Below are 13,167 nucleotides of genomic sequence, written 5' to 3' on the forward strand. Positions count from 1 at the left end.
CATCATAAAACAAATACTATGTAACTACTATGGTGGAGATGATAAAACATAGTGGGACAGCTATGTCCAAAGCCCGGCAGCTATGTCCAAATTGCTGAACACAGAAAACTGTGAAAGCAAAAAATGAAACTATTACTGATATTGTTACCAGAAAGGGAAACAGATGTATTTAACTCACCACTAGATGGCAAAATGCAACAATTTCACATCTATATGACACTAGACCAAAATATATACTGTATTCTATACTTGGGCTATTCACTTGCATACAGTATTCCACTCCATACTAAGGACCAGCGGCAAAAGTATCCGTTACTAGGTTGGACTTCAATCACAGAAAAAGATGCAAAAGACTATTTGCTTCCATTTACTGGTAATCCAGATTTTTGCCCATCATTTCACCTCACACCAAAAAATATTATTAACGCCAGGGATGGTAAGATCTCTCCAAAATGTAGTTGCCATGAGAAAATCAGCAATTAGAGAAAGATGGAGATAATAGTGATATTATATCCTTGCAATAGCAACAGTACAGTGTATGTGCGTAGACCAGGAAGGGGTCAAAAAACCCAAACAAGTTTGAAATCGCAAAAAAGCATAAAAATGAAAAACACATCCTCATAGAAAAGATGCAAATTGCCACCCAACTGGGGTATGCTAAGACACTGTCCATATGCCACCCAGGTCCTACTTATATTGATCCCAAAAGAAGCACCAAGGTACTTCTCAGAAAACACCACACACACAATCTCCTCTGTGAATTCCAGTAGCACATTTATATCATTTCTGAATATTTCTTCAGAGGAATATACTTTGCTGCAAGCTACCATTTTAAAGCAAAATATATAAAAGTAGAAGACATCAGCCCCATAGGTTCCTTGATAGGATATTTACAAGTTACACAGCCTTGTTTGGAACAATAGTTTAAGAGCAACCAAAATAAATGATTTTTTAAACAATAAAGGTAGGGTCTAGAGCGCAAACTACAGGGTCCAAAAAGTCATAATGATCTATTTGTCCATCATGCTAAATCATAAATTATGATTAATAATAATCCTCAGTTGTTCCATTCACATGTTCAAAGGAAACTACATGGTGCATTATACTTCAAAAATACAATACGTTTAGCTTATTGCCAGCTCACTCATATTAAACTACGAGTGATAATTTAGCAAGTTGCATATATATAGGACAGGTAATGACAATACAGGTAGTCCTCAACTTTCCATCAAAATTGAGCCCAAAATTTCTGTTGCTAAGTGAAACATTTAAGTGAATTTTGCTCTACTTTACCTTTCTTGTCACAGTTATTAAGTGAATCACTGCAGTTGTTAAGTTAGTAACACAGTTGTTAAAGGAATCTGGCTTCCCCGTTGACTTTACTTGTCAGAAGGTTGCAAGAGGTGATTGATTACATGACCCCTGAGACACTGCAACTGTCATGAATCAGTTCCCAAGCTTCTGGATTTTGAGCATATGACCATGAGGATGCTGCAAGAGTTGTGTGAAAAATGGTCGAGGACTACCTGTAACGTCTTCCAGAGATCTGCTGCGGGGTTTGGGAATTGATCAAAGAAACAAAGCAGTATATTTCACTCATCTATTGCATGTTTGGCCTTTAACAAATACATCATACAAAAAATGAAAAGACTGGGGTGGGGTTTTAAATCTTCATATAAACTATGCAGATGTAAAAATATCTGGGCATTAGACTTCTCCCTCATCTCAGACTCTAACATTGTGTACTGCAGGAAAAACTTTTGTGTGGGGTGAAATAGTTATGTTTTACAGAATCCAAGGCAGAGTTCACCATTGAAAATGTAGAAACACCCTATTGATGCAATAGTCCAAACTCCCAACTCTTCATCAATTAGACTATCGACTTTCCCCACTTTGTCATTTCTCCCAGCTTGTGGTTCCTTCTCCACTAGTCCACCCAAATCCACTTGGCATGGTCCCAGAGCCCATTTGTTTACAAATCATTAAAGCTTCCATTTGGGAACATTTGTTGCTTCTTTTCTGCTGAGAATCTGTTGGCACAAAAGTAAATTATTAAAATTTTTAAATTATTGTTTTTAGCCCCTTTTCATGTCATCTTAGTCTAAAGATAACCAGAACAAGGTGCTTCCACTGAAAATTGCATGAACGCTTCACTTTACTGGGGGATTCTGACCTTTGAAATCATTTTAAAGCAGGCATATACATAGAATGAAGGCTACTTGTAATGAAGCTTGTAAGCCGCCCTGAGTCTTCAGAGAAGGGCGGGATATAAATGCAATTTAAAAAAAAAATAAGAATTTTCATATTCTGATTAAAGAGCTCAAATATGTTAAATCATTAGCATAAAATATTTTTATTTTTTGTTCAATTTCTGTAGTCGCTTCTCAATGACTCTCAGCAGCTTACAATTCAAAAAATATTAAACATATTCAAAACATTTTAAAAGAATGAAAACAGTACAACCAATAAAACACTAAAATATTGAAATTAAATATTCATAGGAGCAAGATACTCGGCCAGTTAGCAATTTTGGCAAGAAACGGGAAATTATGTTTTATTAATCATTGTTTTCCTTATCTAAAAAAAGTTTTCGGTTGCAAGATATAATTTTTAAAAAGTATAGAATGAAGTCACTTTCATTCAGCGCTGAACCAGCAGGATCCGAAACAGAGCTGCAACATTACAAGGTTTGGAAAGTCAGGTCTGAGTAAACGTCCCTTTTTCCCCTCCCTTTTCTGCAACACAATGCGGTTTGTAGTTAAGACAGTATCACAGAGTCCCGATATTCAAAAACATTCATCAACTGGGACATAACTATTCCACAGAAAGAACAGAATGCATGAAAAAAAAGAAGCCTGTCTAGCCTTTATGCATCGCAAAAAAAAAAAACCGCTGAGCGCAAAAGAAGACCGACTTAATCACTGCCCCTTCCCTGGCTTCCATGTCTCCATTGTTGGGCCCACCTTCCTTCCCTCGCCAACCATAATAACGGTTGCTAAGGCGAACCGACTTTGCCCTCCGACCAGCTCCCTCAGTCTGAGCTGTGCACTAGGAAGAGGGTAGGGTGTTGAAGAAAGTCAATCATCAGAGAGGTGTCTTGTTATTGGCGAATGTTTTGATCACGTGCTGGTTGAGCAGGCCGTATATAAACTCAGGGCGTGGAGGCGCTGTCCGCCATTTTGTCCAGTGGGTAGAAGTGAAAGAGGTAGCAGAATCGAGTCTTGGCGGGAAAGCAAGCGACGCCGACCGCGCTTTGGGAGGGCTGCAAAACGAAGTAGAAGAGGCAAAGAAGGAAAAGACTGGCAGCCGCTCGCGGGGAGCCTTTTACATTCCTGGCCAGGAAGCCGGTGAGGGAAAGGGTGGGTCGGCGTAGAAGGCCTCGCGGTTGCATTAGCGGACAAAGAGCCGCCGCCATTTTGTGTGATCGGAATAGCGTCAAAGATGCTGCGATCTAGGATTGATCGCATACCGTGGGAGAGAAGATGGACTGATGGGCTGTTTGTTTTTTTTTACTGTACTCGCACCCGAGGCGAACGGGGAATAGTCAAAGGGAGAGGTTGTGAGGGAATCCCGTAGCTTAATCTATTACGGTAAAAGCGGTTAAAGAAGAGCGCGCCATTTTCTACGTATGTGTTTCCTTGTGGATGAGCACGAGGTTTATTTAACTGGTATACTCTTTGCTTACGAAAGCCTTTCCCCGAGTATGTGGTATATGGAAAAAGTCGCTGCTTGGGTTACCGTCCTGATTTTATATTGAGCTAGTTAATTTCTCCAACTTCAGATCATTTTCGGAATTCGACTTGTATCAAGAACAAGTTTCTTAAATCAATATTTTTTTTCGATAAATTAAACATTTGTGAACTCGGAAGTCGATTGTTTACAATGATTTTTTTTTAAAAAAAATAGCGTTTATCTGTAATAATCCTGTATGCCGTTTGTAAGATGCACTTGTTTCATGATCGGTACGAAGATTACCTTCCGCTATGATTGTCGGTTTTGCGCGTATTGATTACCATTTTTGCATGAATTTCAGAGATGCATCGTGATTCGTGTCCACTGGACTGCAAGGTTTATGTAGGAAACCTTGGGAACAATGGCAACAAAACTGAACTGGAACGAGCGTTTGGCTACTATGGACCGCTGCGCAGCGTCTGGGTTGCTAGAAATCCCCCTGGTTTTGCTTTCGTTGAATTTGAAGATCCACGGGATGCTGCTGATGCAGTGAGAGAACTAGATGGGAGGTAAACTTCTCTATGACTTTTTGGGGGGAAACCTCCAAGTGAGCATTCTGATTTTAAAAAATAGAATGAATCGCGAAAAACAAAAAAAACGTTACAATGTTCCTTTAAAGGGATTTGAAGTGAAGGACTTTTTGTAGGTAGTTCTATGTACTGATCTGCTGAAAATTAAAATAAAATCTGCTGTATTTGTATGAATAGTTAGTTTGGGAAAGATTTTAATTTGACAGCAACTCAATGTAAGTTTCTTTCATAAATTACCAGATTTTAGAAATACTGTGTACTTCTATCACTTGGGATTTTGATTTAGTATTTAAAATTTTAAGCATTCTTAATAGTTAGGAATAATGATTCAGTCCAACCAAATTACTGGCAATTATGTTTGTGTGTTAATTTCTTTAAATGGTAGTGTCTCTACTGAAAACTTAAAAGTGAAATAAAAAAATAGCATTTTGGATTTTTGTACTTGTACTGATGGCATTCTCCAATAATGAAGTAAGTTTGTGAGCAGTAGGTCAAAGTAAATTGTCTTGCAAGATTATGTTCAGATTATTCTGACCACTGACTATTGATAGGAATTGTCTAAAACACTGGAAAACTTCTAGTATAGGAAACTGTATGCGCAAATGTCCTTAAGTTGTTTGACTTAAAACTACAAATGCCAATCATGATCTTTCCCAGAACATTGTGTGGATGTCGGGTCAGGGTGGAACTCTCCAATGGTGAAAAACGCAGTCGGAACCGTGGCCCACCTCCCTCATGGGGTAGACGACCTCGAGATGACTATCGTAGGAGAAGTCCTCCACCTCGCCGCAGGTATCCAGGATGAAATAACTTTATTAATGATGTTGGCAGTATTACCATTTTGACAAAATAGATGTTTCAAAACCTGCACTATCTATCAAATCACCAAATTCTAAAGCATTAAGCAGGTATTAGAGGGATACACTTGTTGACCACTGGCTTCTGTCCTTGGGTACCTGTACCAGTTGATAGTATCCTCTAACCTGGATTACCATCTTTTCTTCCGAGGTATATTCATCTAGTCACTTCTTTTTTCGTCCCAGTACTTCGGGTTTTTTTTCTTGTTGATAAACATTACATACACAGCTTGGATTTTTTCACTCAGTTTGTTTTTACTTTGGCACAAGTGATGCTAAGCAGGCAACTGTTTTATGGGTTCTGAAACAATAGTTGCTCAGCTAAATTTCAACTGTAATAAGTGTTGAAATATTATTGCCTCACTTGAATTCTGCAGTTATGAATTTCCCAAACAAAGCTGATTTTTACTTGGTAATGCATCTTCTGACCTGGACAATTGATGAAGTGTTAAATACTCACTTCAGTACTTAAAACTTGGTTTCTGCAAGGGCTGATCTCAACCTATTGCAGATGAAGTCCATACAAAATAATGAAACCTGTTCCCTTTCACTGTAGAACACAATAGGAGTATTTGTTAGCTGCTAGATGGTTGTACTGATGGCTTGTTTTTCATTTTTTTATGCTTTTTGGTCCATCTATTAATAAAAATGAACCCGTTACAGAGTCACCATCATGTCTCTTCTCACCACCCTCTGAGTCTGCATTAGCCAGTCAACTAGCCCTTTCAGCGTCATGTGACCAGCGCGCCCCATTCAGCTTGGCTGGTGTCGTTTCACATGACCCAGGCATGGCCAGTCGTCAGGTTGCACCGCCCTTTGGTTCCCGAGCATGCTGTTTCTCTCAGCCTTCTCTCCAACCTTAACCAAATCGGCTGCAGCCACCTCGACCGCCCACACATTCCCGGCCAATCAGCTCAGCTGTTTATTTACCAAATGTCTTCACAACAACTACAGCAGCAGCCTTCGGCTAACAAAAAAGCAGGAAAAATCCACAACACCCCCTTCGCCAACCAACTAAATACAACGCAACATCTGGCAAAACCTTTTCAGCAAATTCTTCTTGGCAGTCAGTCCGGCAGCCTCACCTCACCATTTCTAGCTTGTTGAAACCAAAAACTAGTAAGTTTTTCCTGCTTATACAGTTTACTGCTGGTTAAAATAAGGAGTAAGCGGCTTATAAGTAATTATTTTTCTCAATCAAAGGCTGGCTGTGCATAATTTCGTGGTAACATACATATGTTGCTTGAACAAAACTTTTAAGGGTGTTAAGGAATCTAATAAATAACTAAGCTGCAGTATATTTGCATGTGAGTTGGGCAAACTTAATTGCTAACTGGTTTTCCTTGCAAAAAAACTGCCATCTCCTTTCACCTTTAAATTGTTTTACTAACTATTTCAGAACAATTATTTTTTGGGATAAACTGGGCAAGCTAAGATTCTTTAGACTAAACACACTATGACCGTTTAAAAAATTACATTCACAGATGCAGCTCTAATGTCATTGTCACTGTGTGCATTAGTCTTTCACTTGGTACTCTGCCTTGCATGGGTTCCAAAGCACTAGTTATACCAATTTTGGAACTACTTGTGGGACTTTTGATATAGTCTTAGGCAGTGGATTTTGTTGAGATGGAAGTGCTGCATTGGAGACAGGTTTGCTATGACATGGTATTAGTTAAAACAAACTCATGGCTGGAAACATGCTGATCACGCTGAGTCTTTTTAATGCCTGAATCTTTCCATTTTGCTGGACGATGGGTGCCATTTATCTTGGCACATTCACTGGGCCCAACAGTGACTTGACAAGTTGGGAATTACCTCACCTCACTTGTGTTGAATTGATGAAAAGACTTACCTTTCTTTTTTTGATTGTAGATCTCCACGGAGGAGGAGTTTTTCCCGTAGTCGCAGCAGGTAAATTGTTGAGGCTGATCATGCATTGCCAACTATTTCACATATAGATCTAAAGAAACATTCCCTGTGTCATTAAAATGTTTCACAAATAAACAGACTTTGTAGAACTGGGAATGGGTAGTGTAATGCACTAATGATCCATACACTAGATTAGTACTTCTCAACCACAACAACCTCATAATATGTGGATTTAAAATCTCAGAATTACCCAGGCAGTTTGCTGGTTCTGGAATTCTGGGACTTGACGTCCGCACAGTTCGAAGTGGCAAATGTTGAGAAACACTACAGAATGGAAGGACGTGGCTGAACTACGTATAAAAATAAACTTTTAAAATGACCTTTTCTAATTTGTCAAGAGGGAAAAATTAATTTTGAATTAGATGGCTTCAGAATAAGATATATATTGAATTGTTAAATTTTTGCGGAGTAGTTTATTCACAGTTTATTCTGAAACTATCCTTGACTTTTTCTGGTACTAACTATTCAGGTGGAATCTATTTGGGATTGCCAAGCATGAATCTGAAGCAATGATAGAGCTTAATATATATTACGGCTCTTAAATCACTCTAGAGAACAGTTTATATGTATACATCAGCCACAAGTGTTAACAGAAAAGTATGTAACACAGTATTTCTATTTGAGATTTCTAGAACCTGATTTTTGATGCAACTTTATGATATTTTTTTTACAGGTCCCTTTCTAGAGATAGAAGGAGAGAGAGATCACTCTCAAGGGAGAGAAATCATAAGCCTTCCCGTTCATTTTCCAGATCTCGTAGGTAAGAATATATGGATACATTCAAATACTAGAGTGATTAAAAATACGTTTTGTCCTTAAAAGTCTCTGATCGTATACAGGCCAAATTGAATATTCAAATGTAAATGGTAACGGTATTTACATTATGACATTGAAATATATTTGGGAGTTCATTTATCATTGTTTAACTAAATCTTTTGTGTATACTCTAGCCGTTCCAGGTCAAATGACAGGAAATAGAACTTCAGGAAGAATGGTGTACAGGAAGTCACATTTTGGTCTGAAGACAGTATGTACAGAACATTGTTTTGTTTAAGACCTGATAAAGCTTCGTGCATTTTAAAAATGTTTTAGCTGTCAAATTTTGTTTCTTTTGTAACAGGTGACATGTAACAGTTGTGAAAATATATATGGTTTTGGACAGGTCATTCAAAGTGTAATAAACCTGTTCTACATTGTACCCTTAAAGCATAAACTGTATAATGTTAGGCAGTTACCTTGCAGAGGACTACCAAACAAATCCTCAAAACACCTGCAGCAGCAAATGTTCATAGTCTTCTGGGTCATATTCTAGAATCTGTAAAAGCTAAACTCAAAAATAAATTAACACATGGACTTGTAAATCATGAATATTTGCTATAATTGTGAATGGACAATCTGCAGCATGAAATGTGGAGGCTTAATTGGCCAGAATAAACTAATGGTAAACAAGAAGACTGAAAACTTGTAGATAGCCTTTTTTTCTAAATCTGCGAGTACTGATTTATGCTAGAATTACATTTGTTGTGCAAAATGCAAATTAAATATTACACCTTTTTGTGTAGAGCACTACTGGTAAAGCAGATTTGTAATGCAAATTAACTTGATTGGATAAGTACATATGTGTAAGGGTACATTGTAGATAGAAATTTTCCTCATTGTGCATAAGTTGTCACTGTAAACTCTTGGAGATTAAAGTTTTTGTTACAAATCATTCTAAGTATTTAACTCTTGTATCTTGACAACCATTCATGCAAAATAAAACATGTAGGTTGACTTAGGTTTAGCTAAATTAAAATCTGTTAATAGTTTGAAGGCACTAACTTCCAAGTAAACACTAGTGCTGTTTGGCTTAGCATGCTGTCTTCCATTACTCTTGTATTTGAGAATTCAAGCTTTAACATCAAAAGTTGGCTTTCTGCCCTGCAAGTAAAAATCATACAAAAATTATTTTTCTTAACATTTGCAGAGCTTTAAAATTCCCCCTAAGTATTGCATGCAATATTTATCCACATAAGCCTTTGATGGTTTGTAATTTGAATGCCTAAATACACATTGATTTTGTACACAGATATTTATTGGTCTCATGCATTTAAATTAAATCCATTCCAGTGGAAATAAATCTTTTAATTTCCTCATGGTTTTTAAAAATAATTCAAAGATCCTAAATGTTTAAATCTTTTTTTAAACGGAAGATCTTCAAAGTGGGGGGCATCAAATAGGAACTTCATAAGACTTAATATACCATATTTTTCAGACCATAAGACGCACTTGACCATAAGATGCACCCAGTTTTTAGAGCAGGAAAACAAGAAAAAAATATTCTGAACCAAATAGTACCGGTATACTAAAACAGGGCTTTTCAACCTTTTCATCCATTGTACCACTTTTAGGACAAGGCAATGTCTGAGTAAAACCAGTCGCCCAGCAAGGTGTCAAAAACTTGACAAACCCCCCCCCCCCAAAAAAAGGAAAAAGATGATAAAAGTACAGGTAGTCCTCGACTTACAACGATTCACTTAGTGACTGTTCAAAGTTACGACGGCACTGAAAAAAGTGACAGGGCCATTTTTCACACTTATGACCGTTGTAGCATCCCCAGGATCATGTGATTTGCATTTGGATGCTTGGCAATCAATTCATATTTATGATGGTCACATTGTTCCAGGGTCATGTGATCGCCTTTTGCAACCTTCTGACAAGCAAAGTTAGGCGGGAAACTAGATTCACTTAACAATCATGTTACTAATTTAATTTCTCTTTCTCTCCCTCTTCCTATTTTTCTCCCTCTTTCTCCTATTTCCCTCCCTTTCTTTCTCCTCTCTCTCCCTCTTTCCTATTTTTCTTTCCCTCTTTCCTTGTCTCTCTCCCTCTTTCTCCCTTTCTTTCTCTCCCTCTCTCTTTCCCTCTCCCTCTATTTCTCTCCCTTTCTCCTCTCTCCCTCCCTATTTATTCTCTCTTTCTCTCCCTCCCTTTCCCATTGTCCCTTCCTTCTTTCCTTCCTTCCCTCCTTCTTTGTCCTTCCCTCTCCGCGTTAGAGCAGTACCTGCGGAGGCGGTCTTGTGGCCTGGCTTTCTCTTGCAGAAAGCAAGCTGAAACGGAGCGAGGGAGATTGCCAGGAACGCGAATGGCCGATCTCGCGCTCCTGCAGTCTCCCTCACTCGGTTTCAGCTTCCCTTGCTACAAGAGAAAGCAGGCTGAAACCAAGTGAGGGAGATTGCAGGAGCGCAAGCGGTATTTCTCAGCATGTGCCGATTCGTGCTCCTGGCAATCTCCCTTGCTTTCCACTTGTGGAGATGGGGCTGGCCATACGGATCACCTACGGACCATAAGACGCACCCTCGTCCCCCCCCCCACTTTTGGGGGGGAAGTGCGTCTTATGGTCTGAAAAATAGGGTACTCTGTCAAGTTATATGGGCCATAAAGCATTCCGTGCACTGCTCACTTTTTAGTAGCCCATTGTGAAATAGCTGTTTATTTAAATTATCGTAGTTCAGAACTAATACTCAAATCGAGTCATTTAAGAACATCTGAGAACAATAAATTTTGCTTATTTTTCATATAGGTCTACTTCAAGCTTATAAACACTGAACATCTAGTTGAAGATAGGTAATGAGGTTGTTCATTTAAGATTAATTGGCTGGTACCTAGCTGACATTGACAGATTTTTGAAGAAAATCTACAGAACCTGGTTAGTACTTGGATGGGAGGCCAGCTGGTAATTCTAGGTTAAATACTGGCAGCCACTTTTTTGTGGTTACCAAGTACAATATGGTTGGTCCTTACAGTTACGTGAAAAAAAGGCACACCCTTCACTTCCTTTTTGTAAAATAAATGATGATATTGTGTAATATGTGTTGAGGTTGTATTTACCTACTTTTAAAGAACTGCTAAGGACCAAATGGTTTTTAATATGTCCTGATACATAAAACCATAGAACTCAAAGAGGGCACTTGCTTTTTCACATGACTGTATAGTCAGTAGGAGTTGGAAGTCAATTCACCTAACATGTAGTTAGATTCATGTGATGGAAGTAGCCCAAAAGCAAATGCTGTATTTTTTAAAAAGAAACTAATAACTGCTGAATTCCAGATGGTCATTTTTATAATTATTTAAGGAGTAGTATGTATTTAAGGAGTAATAACAACTAAGAGACTTATTTTATTCTTTTGAATATCTGTTAAATTTGACCCTTCTAAGTGTGCAAATTTCCCCTAAACATAAAGTTCTGAAGCTTGTGTAGGGGATATACTACAGAGCATCACTGTGACACAATTGTGTAAATCCTGTTAATTCAGGCACATGTTTAGTAGATCCAAGAAAGAAATGGGTATATACCGGTACTTAGGCTAGCTGTATAGAATTTTACTTATTTGGCCCAAGCAATGTAGTTACAGTTGATTATTTGGTTGTTTTTCTTGTACTAATTAGCATTGTGATCTGTGAAAGGAACATCCTTTATAGTGCTGGACCTCTTTTCTGTGAATCCTCTCCATAGTGTGATAGCAAAGCTTGGTGGGTTTTTAATTGCTAAATTAAATTTCCTTTAATAGGAAAAATAAGTATAAAGTAATTAATGTTTTTTAAAAAGTTTGCACTTAAGAGATTATATTATAGTGGGTTGCATATATGCTCATCATACATCACTTGGTATATGGCACCCAGCCTACAGTTCTAAAAGTTCCTTCAGTTTTAATAGACTGATAGTATAGGTGGTCTCTACATTTTAATACCCTCAAAGTGCTGTAGTGCAGTATAGTTAATTTTGAACTCTTTGAGTCAGAAAATTACATCTAACTTGTGTTATAATCAAGGCTTGCAGTTTTCTTTTGATTTTATTTGTACCAAATGTAAATAAAATTAAAATTGTTGCGCTAGTCATAGCTTGAGATACTGATAGCAGTCGTACCACAGTAACCATTGAGCAGAATTAGTTGTTGACTTTGCAGTTGTCAGTTTCAGCTGGGAAGTAGGAGATTCTATTCAGCACTTGATGTGGGAGAGTAGCATAAACATAATCCTATTTTTACTTCTCCTGATAGGTTAAATTGGCTTTTAGTTTGTGGGTAGGTGCATAGTAAATAATAACTGTTCCAGTGAAATTATTAAATATATATTTAATTGAATCAATATTGTCATTCTTCAGGTTAATTTCTTCAATATTGTTCAGTTCAATTTATATTTGGGTTAGTGAATTTTTTTTGCTCATTAATTAAAAAATGTAATCTTAAATTTTAGTTAAAAATAAAAGGTTAAAGAAAAGGGAAGAAAACCAATAAATGTCTACAGCCAAACATTTTCCTTTGGACTGTATCCATACAGAAATATTTTGTGGGAATCCTGATAAATAATTGAAGATTCAGTAAAAAAAGAATAGTAACTGACAAAATCTTGGAAAATGACCTATGTTTTATATACAGTAGTGGCCAAAATTGTGGAAACCTTTTGGGAAAAGTACAGTAGAAATGCCACCTTTGGTTAAGTTTCCACCAATTTTTCTTCTAATTTCATTATAACTGTAGCCTTGTTCACTTAATAATACTATTTTACATTGCTTTCTGGGCAACCAGTCATTTCTTTGCACCATTACTTTAATAAGCTCACTAAATGAAAGGGGGGAAAAAACTCCAACTTGATAGCGATCACAACACACTGACAAATGTCCTCTGAGCTTCAATACATGACATCAATAACTGAATCCTACTGTGATCTGATTGGCTCGTTGCCAAAACATGATGACACCTGATTGGCTCGCTAAACACTCATGCTCATTGGCTACAATCAGATGAAGCAAAGCTACCTGATATCTACCTAAGCAAGTTGTGCTTCCTTTTCCTGGTTATTTGGCTTCAACTTTTCATAGAGTAGAGTACAGATAATTGAACAAACTATGTTGCATTACATTCTTGATTAAATTATCTTTCCATTGATATATAATTTTAGTACTACAAAAAAAGTGTTATTAGCCATCAAACCTCAAAAATACACTTTTCCCAAAAGGTTTCCACAATTTTGGCCACTACTGTAGACATGAAGCACCTAAACCTGGGGTAGGCAACCTTGGCTCTTTTATGACTCGTGGACTTCAACCTCCAGAATTCCTGAGCCACCTGGCTCAA

The 13,167-nt window shown here is 37.5% G+C and overlaps 1 protein-coding gene across 1 annotated transcript; it reads left to right on the plus strand.

The window, feature by feature from the left end:
• The first annotated feature begins 3,189 nt into the window (after positions 1 to 3,189).
• Positions 3,190 to 8,763, plus strand: SRSF3 (serine and arginine rich splicing factor 3). The gene is made up of 6 exons (XM_083359580.1): positions 3,190 to 3,347; positions 4,034 to 4,241; positions 4,920 to 5,054; positions 6,995 to 7,033; positions 7,725 to 7,811; positions 8,002 to 8,763. The coding sequence occupies exons 2-6, from the start codon at positions 4,036 to 4,038 to the stop codon at positions 8,027 to 8,029; spliced, it is 495 nt and encodes a 164-aa protein (XP_083215706.1). The 5' UTR covers positions 3,190 to 3,347; positions 4,034 to 4,035; the 3' UTR covers positions 8,030 to 8,763.
• The last annotated feature ends 4,404 nt before the right edge of the window (positions 8,764 to 13,167 follow it).

The sequence above is a fragment of the Vipera ursinii genome, assembly GCF_947247035.1.
Source record: "Vipera ursinii genome assembly, chromosome: 3".
Classification (NCBI taxonomy): domain Eukaryota; kingdom Metazoa; phylum Chordata; class Lepidosauria; order Squamata; family Viperidae; genus Vipera; species Vipera ursinii.